A 23560-nucleotide genomic window follows, 5' to 3' on the forward strand; every position below is an offset into this window, starting at 1 on the left:
TAAAACAAGACTCCTCCTATTTGAAACACTTGCTTTCAGGATTATGATTAAAGGCTTTAAAAAACCAGTTTCATATTGAGTCAAAATCTAAACACACAACCTCAGAAACTTTCCATTAGAAAAACATCTTCAAAGGTATAATCTTTTCTGACCAGCTTCTAAACAAAGATTTTTCTCCTTCCCTCCACCCACTCCAAAGCCTTTTTCACAAAGGGTCTGTATTTTTTAATAATCCAAGTGCTCCCATGATTTAAAATAAACAAGAGAATACTAATATAAGGTTCTGAATCACCCAAAGTTTAAAATTTCTTGAGATTCCCTCTACATTGTCATTCTGGAAGTCTATTTCCTTATATATCCTTTAGATTCGGAGAAGTGCATAGACTCTTTTCCACCTACCCAAAACTTTAGAATGACCTCTCTCATGCTAAACTCAGGCAAATTTGTTCTTTTTGGCTCAAAACTAACACCAGATAAAATAAAAAAAAATTATAACTAGGTAGAGTTGAATTTCAGATGCTGAATATAATCAGAGCAGGAGGTAAGTGAAAAAGTTTGCTGACTTTTTTGGTTACAACTACTTGATAACATTTCTCTGTTTCAGAAGCTATAACATTTTTATAACATTTCTCTGTCTCAGAAGTTATACTATTGAATTTATCACAGGGAGCCAATGCTGGCTATATATGTTGTAGACTAGTGAACTGATGTACACAACAATGTAAATAGCTCCCTCTGCTGTTGTGTAATGCATTACCTATACAACTGAATGTAAGGATTTAGGAAGGACCACTTAAATGCCAAAAATGGATAAAAAGACTATTACAAAGATAAATAAAAAAATGTATTTACTTAACACACAAATGCAGTCACCCTGTTTGCACTGGGCCAGCCCTATAGTCATACTCATTTCTTGAAAGATATGTAAATCAAGACATGAAAAATAATGGGTACATGCTGAAAATTTCAGAAGAGGGGTGGACGAAGTCCCCAGCCTGCCAAAGTCACACATCCTGTTGCATCCATCACCCAGAATCACCAATTTGCCTGTGATCTTGATAACCAATCCTCTACAATTCTCTGCAGAGACACCAATCTCAACAAACTTCAAGTACACCAATATTGGAGACCATATCACCAGAGCTTTTTGGAGTGAGTGTGGCACCCTCCCCATATCTTTCTTCTTCCAGGAAGCCTGACAGTTGAGAACATGCCCCTAAAATCCACAGTATCAATAATAGTGCTTTGAATTTTTGGACAACTTCATTTGTTTGATGCTGTCATTCCTCAGGAACACACCAATTTAAATGCCAATGTGTAGCTGAGGACATTTGACAAATAAAATAGCAAAATGGAAAAATAACAACAAGAGATTACTAAGCTTTCAGCCACTATTTTAATAATTTCATTGGAGATGCAATAATTTTCACAAATTTGCTTGCTACCATACTTTCTTTTTTCATTCTTTTTATTCCTTTTCTTTCATTATTTCCCTTTTCTTTTTAATATTTTCTTCTACTCTTTGTTAATATATTTGCTCTCACTTATCTGGAAACAAATGCATTTCCTAATGACCTCATTGAAGATACAAAAAATGTCACAAATTTGCTTGTCACTATACTTCTGTTTATTTTTTAAATTTTCTTTATGTTTTTCCTTTTTATTTTTTAAATAAATATGTTCTCACTTATCTAGAAATAAATTTATTATAGTCAACTATGACAAGTATGTAATTCATATATATAATGAAGTTACTGTGGCCAGAGCAATAGTATAACAGGAAGGACACTCATCTTGCATATACCAGTCCAGATTTGATACATGGTACCACAAATGATCCTCTTAGTATGCCAGGAATGATCCTTGAGTGAAGATCCAGGGGTAAGCCCTGAGCACTAACAGATGTACCCCCCAAACAAAACAAAACAATGAAGGTTTCTATTTTGAAGGTCAAGAAAGCAGTCCCCCATAATTACTCCTGTAATGTGACAAGGGCCTCAAAATTGAGGGAAAAACTGCTACTGGGGAATGTATTTAATGGTCAATATTGCGATTTTACAACTGCCTTTAAGAGCAAAGAGAGACAGGAACACACAAAACAAATGATCCTTAATATGACAGTAAGGTAGAAAATCAAAGAACCACATAAAATTAGATGTTTGTGTTAGGACAAGAATGATGAAATGATAAAGTATATTTAGAGGTAGAAAGAGATTTTTGTATTCTTATGTGTAATTCAGCAATGTGACTATTAGATTTACCATGTGAAACTACAAAAAATGGACTTTGTAACTAAACAGGATAATCAACGAGAAAGGACTGTGTATTGACAAGGGGCACACAAATTCTGCTTACTTGGCAAACAAATAAAGCCCATTATTTAGAAAAAATCAAGGTCTTTATTATTATCCCCATCAAAAAGCATTGGAATTATCTCTCAAGTCATGTGCAGAATAAATTAAATGCACTTTAAAGTGTCAGGTCAAATTTTATTTTCAGCGTTTCAACTGTCAACTTTATAGAATAGCAAAATAATATTCAACAATTCTTTTGGGGCAAGAATGACTTAGGAGAGAGGGATTGAGGGACAGAGACATGGTCTTTGCTTACATCTGTGATTTAGTATGATCAAATTCTCCCATATTGGACTCATGTTGGCTCAGGTGGCTGAAGTCTGGATCATAGAATTTCATTATGTGTGTTTTTGGAAATGATACTATTAGACTTTGGCAACTAGAAAGGCCAATAAATTCTACTTTAGTTCAGAGTTATATTGAAGGAAAAGAAATGTAGTCTTGAATTTTCAAAAATGAAGATACATCTGAGAATACAATTTATTATAGAATTTTATAATATCTTGAAATATACCTATAAATGACTTATTCAAAAATTATTTTATATTTCTATGAAATTAATGTATCTTGGCCATTTTTATAATTGACTTTTAACTTACTTGCCATGTCATTCATTTGAAACTTTTAAAAAAAGTATTGTGTATGAAACCAAAAGCATTTTAGTACATATAAAATGCACAACTATCATAAAAATAATTTTATATGAAAATAAATTTTCAAGAAACATGACTTTCATCTTCTCCAGGATTTCAAAAAGAAATGTAAAATATGAAACTAAGAAATCACTCGACAACTGAGAGAACATGTTTTGTGTTTTTGATAACTATGAGTCCACATGGATGAGGTCAGCTTTAAGCTTCAATGTATCTCACAGAACATTTTAACATGTATATTAATGTATATAGGTTAAGATTTATACAAATGTCATTTACTTTAGTAGAAATCAAAAGCTAACTTTCTTCCTGTTCTCATGCTCATAAGACAAACAATACTTAATAATATAGTCTACTCAATGTAATTTGGAACAAGAAACCCACTAAGTTTAAATTTTCTATGTCCTCTCCTTTACAACTCTAAACATCTAAATATAGTTATATTTACCTAAAGTATTAAGACAAATTTTTCCCTCCTTGTTACTTCAGACATTCTAAACAATTTAGGCTGTCATTAAACAGAACTAGGTCACTTGTTATAAAACATGTAGCTTTTCGGGGCGGAAGAGATAGCATGGAGGTAAAGCGTTTGCCTTGCATGCAGAAGGTCGGTGGTTCTAATCCTGTCATCCCATATGCTCCACTGAGCCTGCCAGGAGTGACTTCTGAGCATAGAGTCAGGAGTATCCCCTGAACGTGGCTGGGTGTGACTCAAAAACCAAAAAACAACAACAACAACAACAATAAAAACCAACCATGTAGCTTTTCATGGATACTGAAACAAAATAATGACTGACCTAAATGTAGCTCACAAGTAAGGAAAGGGTGAATATGTATTTAAATATTTTTTTTTTTTTTTTTTTTTTGGTTTTTGGGCCACACCCGGTGACGCTCAGGGGTTACTCCTGGCTATGCGCTCAGAAGTCGCTCCTGGCTTGGGGGACCATATGGGACGCCGGGGGATCGAACCGCGGTCCATCCGAGGCTAGCGCAGTCAAGGCAGGCACCTTACCTTTAGCGCCACCGCCCGGCCCCTGTATTTAAATATTTTACCCTCTATACATAATAATTACTTATAAATTTTAATTACCCTGAAATGTTAGCATGTTTCATAGACAGAAACTTGAACATGACATAACTTTTCTGTAGACGACAAAACAGTCACCAGAGACCAGTTTGTATATATCTAAAGACTATTTGTTCAGAAAACCATCCATATATAGATATATAGATAGAGAGAGAAGAATATTAAATGTTAAATGGTGGAAAGATTACTACACTATACCACCATCAAACTATGGTCCCTAAGTTATTTCTAATTTGCCTCTTTATTCCCTACTCACTCCTTTCTCTACTGCTTGAAAATCTTTTTGATAATCCAAGGCCAACCATTTGTTATTCGTTATTTACCACAAGGGAATGACCATCTGTAACTTATCCTTCTTCTACTGAAGAATTCTGCTAAACCTGATATTCTCCATTTCCACTAAAATCATAGCAAATATTCATCGATGTAGTCTTCCATTTTACATCTGGATTACTAGTTCTTTATCCATTTACTGGTGGTTAAACATTTGGGCTGTACTACTTCTTTATCCATTTATTAGTGGTTAGACATTTGAACTGGTTTCATACACTGAAATTATACTTATTGCTACAATTAACACAAGGGAACATATAACTTGTCCACTTAATGTTTTGCAGGGGAGGTGTGGAAGTAGAAATACTAGATTATATTAAATATTACTTTGGGGGGAAATTTCCATAATTTTTAAGGGAAAATGTATAAAAGAAATTGATATATTTGTAAATCATGGTTTTTTAATAAAAATATTTTCAAAGAAGAAAAACAATATGCAATTACTGAAAAAACTTGTTAATAAAAAAGATACATTTTAGTGTGGGTAATCACCCTAGAAACTCCCAAAATAAAGTGATTTTAAATGGGCAATGCACATTTTATTATCTGCTGTTACTCTGAAATGTCATTATAAGATTTCTATAATGGAGTAGATTCATGTTACAAAATGAGTTTTAGTGCTCACTTCGGCAGCACACACACTAAAATTGAAATGATACAGAGAAGACTACCATAGCCCCTGAGCAAGGATGACATGCAAAATGAGTTTTAATGGGGTCAGATACACAGTAATTGGGTAGTATTGCAGCCTACATGGTTTCAATCCCCAGCACTCCTTATATTCCCCCTAAGCTCCATCAGAAAATGACCCATTAAAAAATAGAAAAGAAAATGTCGGGGCCGGGTAGGTGGCGCTGGAGGTAAGGTGTCTGCCTTGCAAGCGCTAGCCAAGGACGGACCGCGGTTCGATCCCCCGGCGTCCCATATGGTCCCCCCAAGCCAGGGGCGATTTCTGAGCACATAGCCAGGAGTAACCCCTGAGCGTCAAACGGGTGTGGCCCAAAAACCAAAAAAAAAAAAAAAAGAAAAAGAAAATGTCCCTTGAATACAGAGTCATAAGTAAACATTGAGAAGCCTCCATTGGTATGGTCCCAAAATAAACAAATGAAGTTTTAACCATCTTTAAAAAATAACCTTAAAAATAATAACAGTAAACTGGAATTCAGAAAAATATGAAATCTTAGTTGTCAAGTCAACTTTTTTGATAATATGGAAGTACATGAATAAAAATTTAAATTCCATTTAAAAAATTGCTGATTAACTGTGCTATATGCCAGAAAGAATATCTAGTGTGCATCAACCTATTTTCCTGTCTTTCAAAATGGAATGAAAAGATCTATTTGATCCAATTTTCCATGTTAGCATCATTCTAACCTTCAACAAAAATTCAGTCTACCTGACATTTGTAATGACCTCTTCAAAGGTAAGGAACATATTTCACACTGTTCTCCACACAGTGGCAAAATGATGAAATCTTAATAGAAATGTAATACTACCACCACCTTGTTTAAATACATGCAGCAGCTTCTTCATGATCTCAGATGAACATATTTTGCTATGACTTATAAAGCACAGAAAAATCTATACCACTTTTCAGACTCATAAAATCCCATTTTTTGTAGTTCTCTGATCCAATTATGCTGACCTTTCTATCCCTTCTACCAAATAAAATTTACCAGTATTCTGTTTTAATCAATTTTGTAAAAGTAAAATTTTCATAGCATACATAATTAAAGTGAGTAGATTAATACATTTTTACAAATACACATATAAGACCTGAGAGTTAAAGCAATAAAAAACTTTTTATGTGGTGTGCATATATTTCCATCATCAAGGGCAGAGAGATAGTACATGAGGTTGGGTGGTTGGTTGTCTTGCTGGTAGCAGATCCCCCAGGAATACCCAGAAAGGATCCCAGAGCAGATCCCAGAGAAAGTACTGAGCAATTCTGTATGTTCCCCCAAAAAATTTAAAACAAACAAACAAAAAATCAACTAAATAGAATTCTCTTCTAGTCCCTCTCAGCCAGTTTCTTCATTCTTAAAGTAAAAAAGAGTAAACCCCATACATTAATCTTTCATTTCCTACAACTACGTATATAAATTAAGATTTTCTAGTACTTCTATCTTTTTAAACTTAACTTATTTGCACAGTATAATAAAATTTAGTAATAGGGTATATTTTGGTATATTTTAGTTCAGAATATATCTGAAAATATACAACTAAAATGAATATTTAAATTACTTCAGTTTTGGTAATGATTAAAAAGTGGCTAGAAACACTCAAATATGAGTTTTTCTGTGAAATATTTATTTTTATCTTTTTTGAGTAGCTATCTGAAAGTTGACATTTTGGGGTAATATATCAGTTAATATTTAACTTTACACCTGTTTTTAAAATGATTGAACCAATTTTAAATCCCGTCAACCACCACTGAAATAGCAGTAATGGGTATTTTCAACTTTTATAAATAAAAACTTCAAGTAGTATGGATTTAACTTGCATTTCTCTCATTACTAATAATATTGAAAACCTTTTGCTATACTGCTTATTGAGTTTACAGAGATTTGTACAATTAGACATTATGAAAGATATGTGTAAGTATTCATGTATGCGTTCTGAATAGAAACTGTTTTAGAAGTGTGTTTTACAACTTTTTTATCTATTCTCTAATTTGACTTTTCATTTTTATCAATGTCTAACACAATGTCATATTAATTTCAAAGTCCAAATGATTATTCTAAAAATTTTTATAGCTACATTTTTGTTACTCTATTAAAATATTTGCTCTTACCATGGTCATGAAGATATTTTTTTTATTTTACTGAGTGTTTAAATAGTTGTAGCACTCAGTAACTTTCTATACTCCATTATGAATTAACATTTTATATTTCATTATCATTTGTAATTCACTTAAGTATTTCTTCTTTGTAATATCTCTTTTTTTTGCTAATTCATATTGTTTTCTTTTTCTTTTTCTTTTTTTTCGGGCCACACCCATTTGATGCTCAGGTGTTACTCCTGGCTAAGCGCTCAGAAATTGCCCCTGGCTTGGGGGGAATCGAACCTCGTGGTCGCGATCTTTCCTTGGCTAGCGCTTGCAAGGCAGGAACCTTACCTCTAGCGCCACCTTGCCAGTCCCTCATATTGTTTTCTTTAGCTTTAGCTCATCAATTTTCCTATGATATCTATAGATATGGCATTTGTTTTCATTAAACTTCGAAGAATTTCTGCCATCTCATCTTCAAGTGGTTTTCTTGATCCATTGCTATAGTCTTCTTTTGACATTAGAATTACAACCAATTCATCAATAAATTCAACATCACAACTGTCAGAAATAGTTTCTATTAACTATCCCTCACAATCCCAATTTAAGTCATAATATTATGTTTACTTGTTAGGCTAATCTTTTAGTATAGCCTAGAAATTGTGGATAATAAATGTTAAGATAAATCTTCTGAAGAGTGAATTAATGTTTTGTTTTTTGTTTTTGTTTTTTTTTAAAGCTAGGTAAGTTAGATATAGTATTTGATAGGAAAGAGGAAAAGCTCAAGATAATTTCCAAGCTTTTTTAAATTGCTGGAAATCAAATTTCAAAACTCTTATCTTCCCTAAAAATTTTAATTGTGCACTTAACTTTAAGCTTTGTTAGACAGGTATTTCCCTGCTTAACAGTTTTTACTATGAAAGCAATGTTTTTTGTTTTCACAGCTAAATTTCAGAAGTAATGACAAAGTATTAACAACATTCTTGCACAACATGCATCTATTCAATTCCCAGTGTTTTAGTTCAAAATCTAAACTGCGGAGGTAGGGAGACAGCTCAAAGGACGGGAACATGTAACTAGCGGACACAACATCATGACAACAAACCCAGGCACAACATGGCACTGACAGAATGGACCTAGTAGTTGCTCAGAACCACCCAGGTAGGACCCTAATCATACCCAAAACTTCTTAGATCAAACAGCACCTGATGGTTGGTCCCTAAAATTAAAGAAGAAGGCATGCAGAGCATGTCCTATATTTCTGGAAGTGGACAAAAGCAATGCTGTGGAGACAGGCAGCACCCCCTTCCACTCTAAACCTATAAACTCTAAGTGGTAGCAACAGTGATCAATGTGGGTCAGTTTTGCAACATTTAGACCAGTTTTCACAGTTTATCTGTACATATATGGTATCATCAGCATCATCACTGTACTATATCTTGATTCCAACTTGCTGTCCCTGTCAAGAAATCATTTCCAAACAAAAAGTTAAGATGGTTGTGGGGGGGGTCATTTTATACATTTTACTTTTATGATCTTTTGTGACAATTCTTGAGTCAATTAAAAGCAGTCATTTCATACCATTTCAGTTTGGTTTTTGCACAAATCCAAAACCAGGCACGCCAATATAGACGAAAATAAAAATCAACTGTGTCCTTATACAGAGATTTTATTTTTAAATCTTGATTAGTAATTTATCACTAGAATAGTTTTTAGATAGACAGGTAGGTAGATAGTTAACTCAGCAGAGGCTATCATAAGTCCCAGACTCACTACAGAAAATTGTTGTTAAATGTTACTGTTTGCAGTGATGTGAGGTGTCAACAATATTGAGGGTAAATTTAAATTGCTAATTAAATGATGAATTATTTATTCTTATCAGTTCTAAGCAGTATGTTACTTATGCTAAGTGTAAATACAAAGAGCAGATTTCTCAAGTAGGGGTCACATAGTTTGCCATATTTCCCAAAATATTCCAAGGAGGCAATAAATTAAAATCATGTAAATAGGAGGGCATGGCAAAAGAGAAGAGTAACCAATAGGTCAGAGACACCACAATGAGTAAACAAAACAAGGTCAGAAAGAAACAATGGTTAAGAAAATATTGAGAAACTTTGATAAAGCATATACTCTTGCTTGTGATTTCACATTATTTTATTTATTCTTATTGCTGCATTACAAATGCTTATGAGACATACAGACCATAATGCAATTCATAATGCAAGTCACTAAAGAATGCTTCTCAGAGAATATAAAAGTTTCTCAATTGCCTAACTGAATTTATTGGCTTACTTACATGGTGCTAACTAAAACAATAAAGGGTGGTCCAAAAATCTAAATTTCTAACCAAATTCACCATATATTTTAACTACCATAATCAACTGTTAGCATTCAAAATTGAGAGAGAGCCAGGAAGATAGTACAGAGGAAGGGCACTAGCCTTGCAAGAGGCCAACCTAGGTTTAATCCCTAGGGTTGAGGACCCAGATGGTTCTCAAGCATTACTAGGAGCGATTCCTGAGTGCAGATCCAGGAGTAAGCCCTGAGCACTTCTGGATGTGACCAAAAAAAAAAAAAAAAAAAAAAGGCCAAACAAAAGAAAAGCTTGAGAGATAACATTTTTTTAAAAATTAATGTTTGGTTAAGATGCCACCTAGTAGGGGCTGGAGAGATAGCATGGAGGTAAGGCATTTTCTTTGCATGCAGAAGGACAGTGGTTCAAATCCCGGCATCCCATATGGTCCCCCGTGCCTGCCAGGGGCGATTTCTGAGCATAGAGCCAGGAGTAACCCCTGAGCACTGTGAGTGTGACCCAAAAACAAACAAAACAGAACAAAACAAAAAAAGATGCCACTTAGTATGTGACTATTCAGAAATCACTTATTATGAGTCAATAAGAGAGATGCCTATCATTATACCAAAACTTTCTGGAGAACATAAAATCCAGAAAAATATTTCTATTATAAAGGGATTAATAGAATTAACAGGATAATAATTAACATGATTTTCAAGTTAGAAAAGCTCTGTACTTGGCTTTGGAAGATTCACCTTGTTATAAGTATAGCTGCATCCACAGAAGTCAGATCTTCTCCCCAGCTGGTGGACATCTCTAAATGAATATCATTCTTCTTGCCAAATTCTTCATGTTGCCACTTACAAAAACTCTCCAGCATTTTCTCTCCATGATGACCTATATAGAGATCTGCCTACAAATAAAGACAGATATGACTTCAGGGTAACCCATTTCAGTTTTCTCTTTCCCTCCCTCTCCCGTTTCTCCTCTATCCTCTCCCCATCTCTCACTTACCCTTTCACCCCTAGCTCATCTATATATAGTAAAGGGACTTGTTTTGAATGACTAACGTAGGTTGTTCCATGAAACAAAAACTGGAAGATATTCAGGATTTATTTAATCAGATGTAAAACTTCTAAAACATTGTGACTGTTACACAAATTAAAATGTATATTTAATGATATTCAGAAAACATAGAGAGATAATAAGTGCAATATTAAGAATTTGATACTTTCAGATCAAATAAATCATTATTTCTGCAATTTGACAACAAAAGGTTTCTGAAGTACCAGGAAAGTAGTACCCATCTAAAATAAATTATAGATAAAAGAATTTTTTCTCTCATTTAAAAACTGTATTTCAAAATTACATTTTGGGAAGGTAAGGTTTATTTTCAGGATCCTTAGACACTGAGAATATTCCATGTTTGAAATAAACCTGAGGTAATGCCCAAAACTAAAGGACAATTTTGCACATTCTTTCTAGGTGACTCAGTGGATATTTCTAGATTTAAATTCAATATAAGCTGTGGTTGTAGAGGGAGTACAGCAAGCAGAGTACTTGCCTTGCATATGGCTGACCCAGGTTAGGATCCCCTGACTCCAGCCAGAAGTGATCCCTGAACACAGAGCCATGTATAAGCCCTGAGCACCACATGCTCAGAAAAAAAAAAGGAAAAAAGAAAATCAATAAAATATAATAAAATAAATAAAATATAATAATATATAACAAAAAAGCATCTAAACACAACTCTTCACCCACTTCATTGAACAAAAACAAGACTTTCTTACTGGTGTTTCATGGAGAAGAATAAGCTTTATCACACGGAGATTGACCTGGACACCCAGACTCTTGTGTTGGAAAAGGTTAAAGACCTAAAATCAAATAAAAATTAAAAGCCTAAAATATAACTGAAAAACAACTTAAATTTTCTTCAAGATATGAGAGAAGTCTCAAAGTAGTTGAGATATCTCTAATGGTAACATTTTAAAAATAATTTAACTAATAGTTTAACAAACAATAATGGTGCAGTTCATCCTTATAAATGCCAAGAATTTTAGATCTAGTATTCTGAGGTACTTACTGTAGCCTCCAGCTTCTTTTGGTCACTCCCAAGTAGTACCTGGGGATATGAACTTTTCCATAATAAAGCAAAGAAGCATATTGATAAGCATACTGGTAATTGTACCTTCTAATATCTGTTAACCACAATGCAGGGTCTTTCTTACTCTTAGGAAGCAGGACTAAAAAACTCAAACAGCTTTTGCCACCTCAGTTCATTCCTTTAGCTCATGTTTTCTCTCCCAAGATTGCTGCAATAAGAAGGGTTTCAAAGTCTCTCCCTTCAGTGCTATCCTAGAAGACAGTTTGCTCACAGGCCATGGCTACTAAATATTTTAGAACTTCAATAGGACTGGTTTTCCCAAAGAGGGAAAGATGAATATATATATATATATATATATATAGTATGTATATATATATATATATATATATATATATATGTATGTAGTAACTTGAAAGTAACTTTTTTTTTAGAAAGTGAGGGAGCTTGATTTGTAAATTGTATTATTTGGCTTATTGTAGAAAATAGGAAATTGCCCAACACAAGCTTTCAGAAGCCTTAACAATTGGAGATATAATCAAAGTGGTATGCTATGTGAATCGTATTACACAGAATGCTGGTGTAATGTTCTGAATATAAAAAGCGGGCCCAGAGTGATAGCATGGAGGTAAGGCATTTGCCTTGTGTCCAGAAGGATGGTGGTTCGAATCTCAGCATCCCATATGGTCCCCCCATGCCTGCCAAGGGCAATTCCTGAGTGTAGAGCCAGGAGTGACCCCTGAGCACTGCCGGTGTGACCCAAAACAAAACAAAACAAAACAAAATCAATGACTTTCGGGTAGGGAAATCTTGCCACATATTGTAAAATATAATGTTTTCTTAAATCAATATGTCTCACCTTGCTCTATGATCATTTAAATTCAAGTACATGTATATAAAACAAACATCTGAATTTATTAAACATGTCTCTATATATGCATATAAATGTCTTTGTCTCTTATTTCTATTTATTTCACCTCTAGAGCCATCCTTAATTATACCCTTCAAATTCTAACTTGAAAATTTCTCAATAGTGTTTTGTAATTAACTCTAAGAATTCACTTTAATGACCTTTAAGATGCTAGGTATAAATTAGGCATAGATTATAGTTAAACTAGATACAAACTATGCTATGTAAGAAATTGTTCAATTTCTTTAGTTACCTAAATTTCACTCATCTGGTTACAAATTTACTTTTCAACTATTTGATTTTTTATTAACTTATGTATCTCACTCCCAATTTCACTTATATTTATGACTTCTGTATATTACTACCCTCCATTTTTGTTCTATTTCATCATCTAAAGTACTTTTGGTGGTCAAAGCATAAACTTATTACAACATTTCTGCTAATTTTATTTCTTCTGATACATATATTTCAACATTTCTGGCAATTTAAATAAATTTGTTTAGTTACAAAGATGACTATAATTTTACTACATCAAGTGCACAGTTTAAATTTTCTTTTAAGGTGTAAATTTTGTTAAATATCTTTCTTGAAATAAATCAATGTGATCTACCTAAAGAAATGATTTTGAACAATAAAAGAAAGAAAGAGCAATGAGTTAATTTTTTAAATGACCCCAGTATACTCACATTTTTCTTCCTTAGAATTTTTTCCTGGAAAAATTCTCAGCACATTCTAAAATTTGCCTACCATATTTAAGACGGTCAGAATGAATCTCCGGGCAGCATCTGCTCCATGATAGGAAACCATTGCCGGGTCTGCAACTACTACAGTTTCTATGTTGTATTCCTGAGACAATTTGTATAAGTGTCGTTTCCCTCTCCCACTCTCAGCTATATTTTTCAGTCGAGGTTTTCCTTTATCTGCAATCAAGAAATGAATTTTCAAATGTACCTCCAACTTGGAGAAGTGAAAAGAAAATTTTTCTTTTTCAACAATCAGAAATAATGTTTATTAAATACTAACAAGTACTGATGACAGAATTGTGAACAAAATCTAATAACCTAATTTACACATGAAATCTAAAATGCATCTGAGGGAGGCCAGAGTGATAGATAGGAGAGTGAGTAGGGCATTTTTCTTGCAAGCAGCCAACCCAGGTTTGATCCCTGGCATCCAATATGGTCCACAGAGCCTGCCAAAAGTAACTAAGTTCAAAGTCAGGAGTATACTCTTGGCTACACTGAGTATGGCCACAAAACAACAAAAAAATATACATGAAGGATTAGAGAAACTGCTCAGAGAGCTGTAGCTTTTCATTGGAAGCTCTGGGCTCAATCCACATCACATCATGAGTTCCAGAGGTAAGAGCAGAACTCAACTCCCTCATATGAAGTTGAGAATCCTTTCAGAATCACTAGCTCTGATCCAAATTTTAAAATATATAAAAGCATTTTATTTAGACTAGGATTTTTGAATCAAACAGGCTAGACTTCTACTAATTAGCTGTCATTTAGGAATAAAACATCTAGCTAGGCTTAGGGTCTCCTGTAAAATTAATAAAAGTGATATCTACTTTGTTAATAATTTACAATACAACCACTCAAGTAAAATTTCTAGAACATATTTTCAAAGAGATGTCATACTAGTGATAAAATAAATAGGTTTATTTGAATAAAATGCCTGTATGATGGTCTTACACAAGTTTAGATCAGTGTACTTAGTCATTTAAATAGCACAAACAGGTAGTAAGGACAGATTTCTGCTTTCCATTTTGATCACATAAAAATTACGATCTTAAGGTAATAAAGATTCCTTAAATAACATCAAATAAAATCAAGTAACAACAAATATATGTATGCATTTAATTAAATAAAATATTTAACTTCTATTTATCAAAATGTGACAATCTAAATGAAAAGCATGCCACCAAGTGGGAGAAAATATTAACAAACTTCATTGTAAATTGAAACATAGTGTTTACAGATGGCTAGTTATAATATTGTATATTTAAAATTTGTACCTTATGAACTGATGTTATCTCAGCATATATTTTCAAAAGCAATATATTATATAAGAAAATAAAAAATTTCTATAATCAATGACAGATAATCCAAATAAAAACTTGGCAAAGGCTTTGGAAACTTAACATAAAAATAGATGTTCAAAGGTCAGGGCAGATAGTTCAAGTGGTAGAGCATATGTATAAGGCCCTGAGTTCTATCCCTAGCACAGCACATTTCCTCACCCCTTCCCTAGCACCTCTGGGTGTAGCCCTCAAGTCCTCCAAGAGCATTTATATGTGTATATTTATTCAAATAACCAACAGCATAAGAGAAATTGCTTAAGCTATTTTTTCCTTAGGGAAAAAGTAAATTAAAGTCAATACAGTCAATTAATTGCAATCATTAGAATAATTAAAAAAGGTGATTATATCAAATATAAACAAGACTTTGTAGATAACTGTAAGTGCCATGCATGCTTGCCAAGAGTTTAAAATAGGATTAAAAGAAAAAAAAGCCCGTGGTGTCAATGGAGAGAGTTTGAGGTGGTCCACTTCAGTCATAAGAAGCAGGGCACCAAGATGATGAAGGTGTCAGCTTTGTTAGTCTGGGTCATTGTCTGGGTCATGAGCAAAAGGAAGTTGCAGCCCACCTGGGCCTCTCTTATTCTGGTGATTCTAGCAATAAACAACATAAAACAGCTTTTTAAAGATAAACCTGAGCATGTAAATCTGAAAGTTGGTGTCTGTACCAAGGACTGTAATGGCCTTTCTCAGACTCTTGAATAATAAAAACAAAAGGAGATTCAGAGGAAGTTATTCAAGTTGGAGTTAGAGTGTTCATCAAAAAGAAAGCACAGCTGATATTTGTAGAAACAGAATGGGCTATGCTGAAGACAAATTATCCAGTAAGTTTGTATTCAATGACCCAAACCGCAAAGGAACATATGGCTGTGGAAAAATATTTAATACTTGATTCCACAGTACTACTCTAGCTATATGTTCCAGGAAGATGGAGACCTGAGGCTTCCTGAAGAAATCTATGGCCATTACACATTATATTTGATTCATTTAAAAATAAAAAAAGAGCATTGTATGTCTAAAACTTAACTATGAATAACTTTCATGAATTTCAATGCTTTAAATAAAAGTACTTAATATTAAAAAACAAAGAACAACATAGGGCCAGAGCAATAGTACAGAAGATAAGGCACTGGGCTTTTACAAAGTCACCCTGGGTTCCATTCCCAGCAACACATATGGCTCTCTTAAACATGTCAAAGTGATCCTTATGCACAGAATCAAGAGTAAGTCCTGGTGAGTCGTCCTGCCCACTAGGAGTGGAGCCAGCTGACTTCTGCTGTCTCTGAAGCACAGCAGACATCTTTGGACTCTTCGCTTCATGGCCGCGCACATCATCTAGTCAACGAATACCACCACAACACGTAGAAAAACCCATGATACAAGCGTGACAATAGATAAACAACACAGGCCAACACCAGGCATAGACAATGAAGATGGCAACTCTGATGACCTGAAAACAGCCAACCACCTAATTCTCTCAGATATGAAGTTTAGAGAAGAAATATGGAGGATGTTCACAGAACTCAAAGAAAGCATAGATAGAGTTGAACGGAACACTAATAAGAATCAAAAGGATATGATGATAGAAAACAGAAAACTCCAAATTAAAATAACAGGTCTGAAAAACTCAGTAGGCAAATTGAAAACTTCAATGGAAAGCCTCTCCAACAGAGTAACAGCAGCTGAAAATAGAATTCAGTGAGTTGGAAGATGAGATGCATAACAACTCCATACAGCAAAAGAGATCGGAAAAAAGCCTTAAAGCAAATGATCAGACAATGGAAAAATTACTCAAAGAATGGAAACAAATGAAAATAGAAGTCTTTGATAAGCTCAACAGAAACAACTTAGTCAATGGATTCCCAGAGACCCAGGAAGAAAAACTCCAAAAAGAATCAACAGTCAAGGACATCATTACAGAGAAATTACCAGAGCTAAAGAATACATGCGAACAAATCTGAACACCTAGAGTCCAGCTAAAAGAGACCCAAGGAAAAACTCTGCAAGACACACCCTAGTCACAATAAAGATTTCCACAAATAGAGAGAGAATACTGAAAGTAGCAAGATCAAAAAGGGAAATTAAATTCAAGGGAGCATCCTTCAGATTTACAGCAGACCTGTTACAAGAAACCCTCAAGGCCAGAAGGCAGAGATGGAACATAGTGACAAAACTCAATGAAACAAATGCTTCGCCTAGAATACTATACCCAGGAAAACTCACTTTCAGGTTTTAAGGAAGTATATATAGCTTCAAGGATAACCAACAACTCAGAAACTTTACAGACTCAAAACCAGCTTTAAAAGAAAAACTGAGAGGTCTACTTTAAGACTAGACTGACCAATAGACACACCAAATTTATACACAAATAGCACTAAATCCATGACAATTATATCTCTCAATGTACCAGTTAAGAGACACAGAGTGGCTAAATAGATCAAATAACTGAATCCAACCTTCTGCTGCCTACAAGAAACACATCTGAATAGTGAGAACAAACATAGACTCAAAATCAAACACTGGAGGAAAATCATCCAAACAAATACACCCTTAAAAAAGCTGGAGTGGCTTACTAATATCAAATGACACAAATTTTACACACAGAAAAGTTGTAAAGGACAAAGATGAACATTTTATGCTAGTCAAGAAATATGTACATCAGGAAGAAATCACTTTCCTAAAAATATATGTACCCAATGAGGGACCAGCAAAGTATTTAATACAATTGTTAACAAATCTGAAAAAGTATAACAATAACAACAGAATAGCTCTAGTGTATCTTTATTGGGCTTCAGTCTGGTTTACCTTTCAAGGGGTGACAGGGCAGTGTTGAAGACTCCCACAATTATTCTGTTGTTATTGTTATCCTTTTTTCAGATTTGTTAAAAAGTGTATTAAATACAATTTACATATACATATATATACATTACATATATACACATGGGTCATTCTCCAGGATAGACCTTATGCTGGCACATAAAACTTATCTCCATAAAATCAAAAGGATAGAAATCGTTCAGAATACCTTCGCTGACCACATGACACAAACATTAGATGTGAACTACAAAGGGACACAGAAGAAAAACTTTAACACCTGGCAATTAAAAAGCTTACTACTGAGGGGAGGGGGCGGAGCTAAGAAGAAAAAAAAAAAAAAGAAAAAAAAAGCTTACTACTGAAAAACCAATGAGTCGGAGATGAAATCAAAGAGGAAATAAAAACATTATTGGAAACAAATGACAATAAAGACACAAATGATAAGAATTTATGGGACACAGCAAAGGCAGTACAGAGAGGAAAATTTATAACCTTGTAAGCATACATCATGAAGGAAGAAGGGGCCTACATGAATAGCTTAAAGACACAGCTTATAAAATTAGAGAATAATCAACTAATGGAACAAAAATTGAAAAGCAGAAGGAAATACAAAGTTTAGAGCAGAAATAAATGAAGTGGAAATCCAAAAAAACAATCTGAAAGATCAAGGAAAACAAAATTTGGTTCTTTGAAAAAGTAAACAAAATTGATAAACCACTGGCAAAACTCACAAAGAAATTGAAAGAGAAACTTGATAAACCTGATTAGAAATGAAAAGGGGGGATCACTACTGACATTTCAGAGATTCAAAGAGTAATCAGAGATTACTTTGAGAAATCTATGCGATGAAACATGAGAATCTTGCAGAAATGGACAAGATCTTGGGCTCATAACCTTCCATGGCTAAATAAGGATGAGATATCATATACAAAACAGCCACATCACTATTGAAAAAATTAAAATGATGATAAACTCTTCCTAAAAACAAAAGTCCAGGCCCAGATGGGTTCACAAAAGAATTCTTTCAAACCTTTCAAGAGAAACTTCTACCAGTCCTTTTAAGGCTCTTCCATAATAATTGAAGAAACAGGAACACTTCCAAATAGTTTCTATGAAGCTAACACTACCTTGATACCAAAACCAGAAAGAGATGCTGCCAAAAAAGAAAACTACAGACCAATATCCCTGATGAACACAGATGCAAAGATCCTCAACAAAATCCTTGCAAATAGAATTCAATGCATCATCAAGAAGGTCATCCACCATGACCAAGTAGGTTTTATCCCAAGAATGCAAGGATGGTTTAACTTCTGTAAATCTATCAACATAATACACAACATCAACAACAAGAAAAACAAATATCATATAATCATATCAATAGATGCAGAGAAAGCATTCTATAAGGTCCAACACCCCTTCTGATTAAAAAAAAAAACTCTCAGCAAGATGGAAATGTAAGAAACTTTTCTCAATATAGTCAAGGCCATCTACGACAAGTCAATGGCAAATATCATTATCAATGGAGATAAACCAAATGGATTAAAGATTTTGATATCAGGACTGAAACCATAAGGTATATAGAACAACACGTAGGTAAAACACTATATGGCATTGAGACTAAAGGCATCTTCAAGAAGAAAACAGCACTCTCCAAACAAGTGGAAGCAGAGATAAACAGATGGGACTATATTAAGCTGAAAAGCTTCTGCACCACAAAGGAAATATTCCCCAGAATACAAGAGCCACCCACAGAATGGGAGAAACTATTCACCCAATACCCATCAGACAAGTGACTAATATCAAAAATATACAATGTGCTGGCAGAACTTAATAAGAAAAACATATAACCCCATCAAAAAATGGGGAGAAGAAATGAACATACATTTCTTCAAAGAAGAAATACAAATGGCCAAAAGACACATGAAAAAATGTTCCACATCACTAATCATCATCAGAAAGAGTGCAAATCAAAACTACAATGAAGTTCCACCTCATATCACAGAGACTGGCACACATTACAAAGAATAAGAACAATCAGTGCTGGCAGGGATGTGGAGAGAAAGGAACTCTTATTCACTGCTGGTGAGAATGGTGGGAATGCCATCTAGTCCAGCCTTTATGGAAACAATATGGAGATTCCTCAAAAAACCAAAAATTGAGCTCCCATTTGATCCAGCTATACTACTCCTAGAAATATACCCTGGGAATACAAAAATACAATACAAAAATCCCCTCCTCACACTATATTTATTGCAGTGCTATATACAATAGCCAGCCTCTGGAAAAAAAAAAAAAAACAAGATGCCCTTCAACAGATGAATGGCTAAAGAAAGTGTGGTACATATTCACAATGGAATATTATGCAGACATCAGGAGAAATGAAGTCATGCAATTTTCCTATACATGGATGTAGATGTAATCTATTGTTCTGAGTGAAATAAGTCAGAGGAAGAGAGATAGACACAAAATAGTATCATTCATCTATGGGTTTTAAGAAAAATTAAATACATTACTGTAATAAAGCCAAGAGACAATAGGGTTAATGGGCTAGGAGGCCAGAAGGACCGACTCACAATTGGAAGCTCACCACAAAGAATGGCGAACTCTGTTAGGCATAGAACTATACTAACAACTAGCACGACAATGTTAAAGATTGAGAGAAGTAGAATGCTTGTCGCAATACAGGCAGGGGTGTGGGAGGAAGGGGGCATTGATGGTGGGAATGTTGACTGGTGAAGGAGAGTATTCTGTTTATGACTGAAACCCAAGTACAAACATGCTTGTAATCATGGTGCTTAAATAAATATTTATATATGTAAAAAATAAATTACATGATAAAACTTAAAGAGTAAGTCCTGGGCATATTGATGTGGCCACATCCCCCAAATATAAAACAATATGCAACTGTGAATAATAGCTTGGCAGTTAATCTGAAGTTCAACATTTGCATATGCAAATATAATATATACATCAGAAATGCATACAAAATCATACACTATATTCAGTTTTACTATTCAAATAATGAAAGTAACTATCAAGAATTTAATGGATTTTAAATGTTTGGCCTATTTGCAGCATGTGATCCTATATACCTATGAAACAAAACAACTTAAAAATACAAAATTTAGAGAAAACCTCAAAGAAGTAAGACTAAGCAAAATAAATCAGTTACAAAAGAGTAAGAGAGGGGCTGGAGTACAGCAGGTAGACACCTTGCAAATAAGGTGACCTGGATCTCCAGCACTCTGTATGGTCCCCTACGCTTACCAGGAATGTAACCTAATGCAAAGCCATGAGCAAGTCCTGAGCACTGTCAGTGTTACCCTCCAGCAAAAAAGAGGAAATGAATGTATTATTTTATTTATATAAATATTGGAAACTAAAAGCTAGAATTCAGAACAGTGAATCTACTGGAGTAAGGCATAAAACTATTATACCTTGGAGTTAGCATCTTTGATATTTCTTTACTGTAATTTTAGAACAAACTCCAAGATATAATCAAGATATATAGAGATACATATGAATGGTCAATCAATCATGTTTCTACAGATAGCTCTAATTTAATTCTGCATTTAGAAATACCAGCTCTCAAATTCTGGTCTCTCAGCTTGTATTCTGCTCAGTTCCTTCTTTCGAGTCTTATTTCAGGTAAACTATATGCTCTTTGACTTTGACTTGATAATTCAATTCCATCCTATAACACTTCAGTAATTTTCTACTCCGCTTTTCTTGTCCTCTAACTTCTTTTCATGATACCTGAATCATGAAAGGAATACTTGTTGAATTCCTAAACTGCTCTTTTATCTTTTATTACTGATTTTTAGCCTCAAGTAAGTTAGTTCAGAGATGTAACATTAACTAGATCCCCATCACTAAGAAACGTCTCTGAACTTGTACCATATCCATAACTTGTTTGTCATTTTTAGTGGTGTATATATTTTAAAATGTATTAAAGCATTATCTAAATGTCAAGTAGAATCATTTAGCTAAGATAACCAAAGTGTTCTGAAAATAAATGGCAAGAGTCCGTAGTTAGTGTAAATCGACATGAGACAGGAATGAACACTATGGGAACAAAAATTGCAAAAGATATCCACAACAGAATCACTATCACTACTTTCTGAATCTAGATTTATTACTGCCAAAGACCTTCATGAAAGAAAAATTAAGACATTGGTTTAGTTAGTATCTTGAGATCAAGAATGCCTGGAAATGAATTTGGTAGGGCTTTTTTTTTTTTTTTCAGCAATCCAAATATAAGTGTAGTATTACTAAGGCAATTCTTGAAAATATATGGAAAGAGTCATCTTGGCAGGGTCAACATTTATTAACTGACCATGAAAAAATGAACATATACATAAACATATGGCCCTGTCTCAGGAGAAATGACAGCGAAAACATGAGAAAGCAGAAATCCTCAGGAATAAAATTAATCAAACCTAGCCGAAGAAAAAGGAAATGGTTAGAATTGCCCTTTGTTGTTGTTGTCTGGTTTGGTTTGGGAGAAGAGGGAATTGCTTCATTTCTATTTTGTAATAACGAGGTAGAATGGGAAGATCAGCAGAGAAGCTTTGGAGGAAAGAGGATAGGTTCCGCTTTGGATTTATGAAGTAAGAGTTGCCAGAAAGACATCTGAGAAGCCCCTGAACATCTGGCAGTCAGCAGCAAGGTTAGAATGGAGATAGAGTTGGCAACTAATCACTGGGTAAGTGAAATTGAGTCCATGGATCTGGATTATATCACCCTGGAAAGCACATGGTGTGAGAAGCAGAAAGAGAAGATGAGGGAGGGGGAAAGCCTTCATTTAGAGATGCCCATATGGGAAGAAGACTTGCTCATGGAGGAGAGAGAAGTATTAAAAAAAAATCAAAGGGAGCTAAAATAGGAGCCTAGGGAATAGTGAAAAAAACAAAAAGGACAGACTACTTTGCTGTACCAGAGTTTTAGAGGTCAAGTATGAAAGAAAAGCGGATTTTTCTTCTTGCCTCAGCCAGTGGCAGCTGTCTCAACCCAAATCGTCAGAATGCTGCATTCTTGCTTGACTGTCACATTTAAATAGGCTACTTAGAACATGGTGTGTTTCTTAAGAATTTAACTTTATGGTAGACTTCATACAAGTTAGCTATTGTGTGTGAAGACAATGCATATTGGAATAATCTTTTTATTAAGTTGCTGCCTTTGATGTCTTCATTGTCTACATCATCTATGCTTAGCTCACTATCTCCTAAATCTTGAGACTATTTTCTGCCCACAGGCATGGTGAAAGACAACTTAGTGGAAACCACACATTTTACAGTGAGAGAAGATATTTTAGAATGTATGCTCAATGTGTATCCGGAGCTCAATATGTGCTTTGCCTTAAGCCCTTCCAGAGATGGACAGTCATCTTAACACCAGTTCTGGAGGCATCTGGAAGCTATTTCAGGGGTTCCTTTAGATCTGAGAATCGAGATGCTGCCTGTGTGTTACCCCTGGCCTCTACAGATGCGTCTTCCTCAATTCCACATATTTAATTGTACATACCTGACCTAGACATATTCCTGGGTTTTTTTAAGATTTAACTTGGTAGTCGTTTGCCTACTTAAAAATCTTCAAAGACTACAGTTTTCCTTTTCTTTTTTCTGGAAGCCTCTCCCAGCAAATCTGGGTCAACAGGGCCCACAGTTCAATACAAAAGCCCAGAGATTCTTTGTTGTTCACTCAGGTCCTGTGGTGACAGAGCATCTGCAGATGCTCAGGGACTATGTGCTTTTGGAAATAAAACTGGGATAGGCCATATGGAAGATCAGCACTTTAACCCCTGCCTGATATCTCTGGACAAACTCTTTCCCCACATCCAGTTTTCTTACAAAGTCTCCTCATTATCTAGATTGGCATCTTCTCAACTGGGAGGCCCTTGGCCTCTTAAGCCCTCAGGTTATTCCAAGAGGACTACAGGTAAGTATCACATAAATGGAGGGCTTGGAGACCATAAGGGTTGCTGATAATCAAACCTAGGTCATTTGTGTACAAGGTAAGTGCTTTCCCCACAGTACTACCTTAAGGCCCAAGAGGGTCTTTATCTTTGAATTTTAATCCCACTTATCTCAGAAGTTTGGGCTCTTATTTATTGTTTACTGTATCTAGACTGATTCTTATTCTATAGTGAAACCATTCATATAT

At 34.5% G+C, this 23560-nt stretch overlaps 1 protein-coding gene and 2 pseudogenes across 1 annotated transcript in view; 2 read left to right on the top strand and 1 right to left on the bottom strand.

The window, feature by feature from the left end:
* Window positions 1–23560, bottom strand: part of ADAMTS19 (ADAM metallopeptidase with thrombospondin type 1 motif 19) — a 272346-nt gene that overhangs the window by 194987 nt on the left and 53799 nt on the right. The window contains exons 4-6 of the mRNA XM_049787377.1: window positions 13246–13418; window positions 11278–11361; window positions 10243–10400 (exon numbers count right to left, since the gene is read on the bottom strand). Of these exons, the coding sequence (XP_049643334.1) occupies window positions 10243–10400; window positions 11278–11361; window positions 13246–13418 (415 nt within the window). The remainder of the gene's footprint in view (window positions 1–10242; window positions 10401–11277; window positions 11362–13245; window positions 13419–23560) is intronic.
* LOC126029244 (uncharacterized) lies at window positions 5045–5137 on the top strand (annotated as a pseudogene).
* LOC126027501 (iron-sulfur cluster assembly 1 homolog, mitochondrial-like) lies at window positions 15080–15473 on the top strand (annotated as a pseudogene).

This window comes from Suncus etruscus, chromosome 14, assembly GCF_024139225.1.
Source record: "Suncus etruscus isolate mSunEtr1 chromosome 14, mSunEtr1.pri.cur, whole genome shotgun sequence".
Taxonomy (NCBI): Eukaryota; Metazoa; Chordata; class Mammalia; order Eulipotyphla; family Soricidae; genus Suncus; species Suncus etruscus.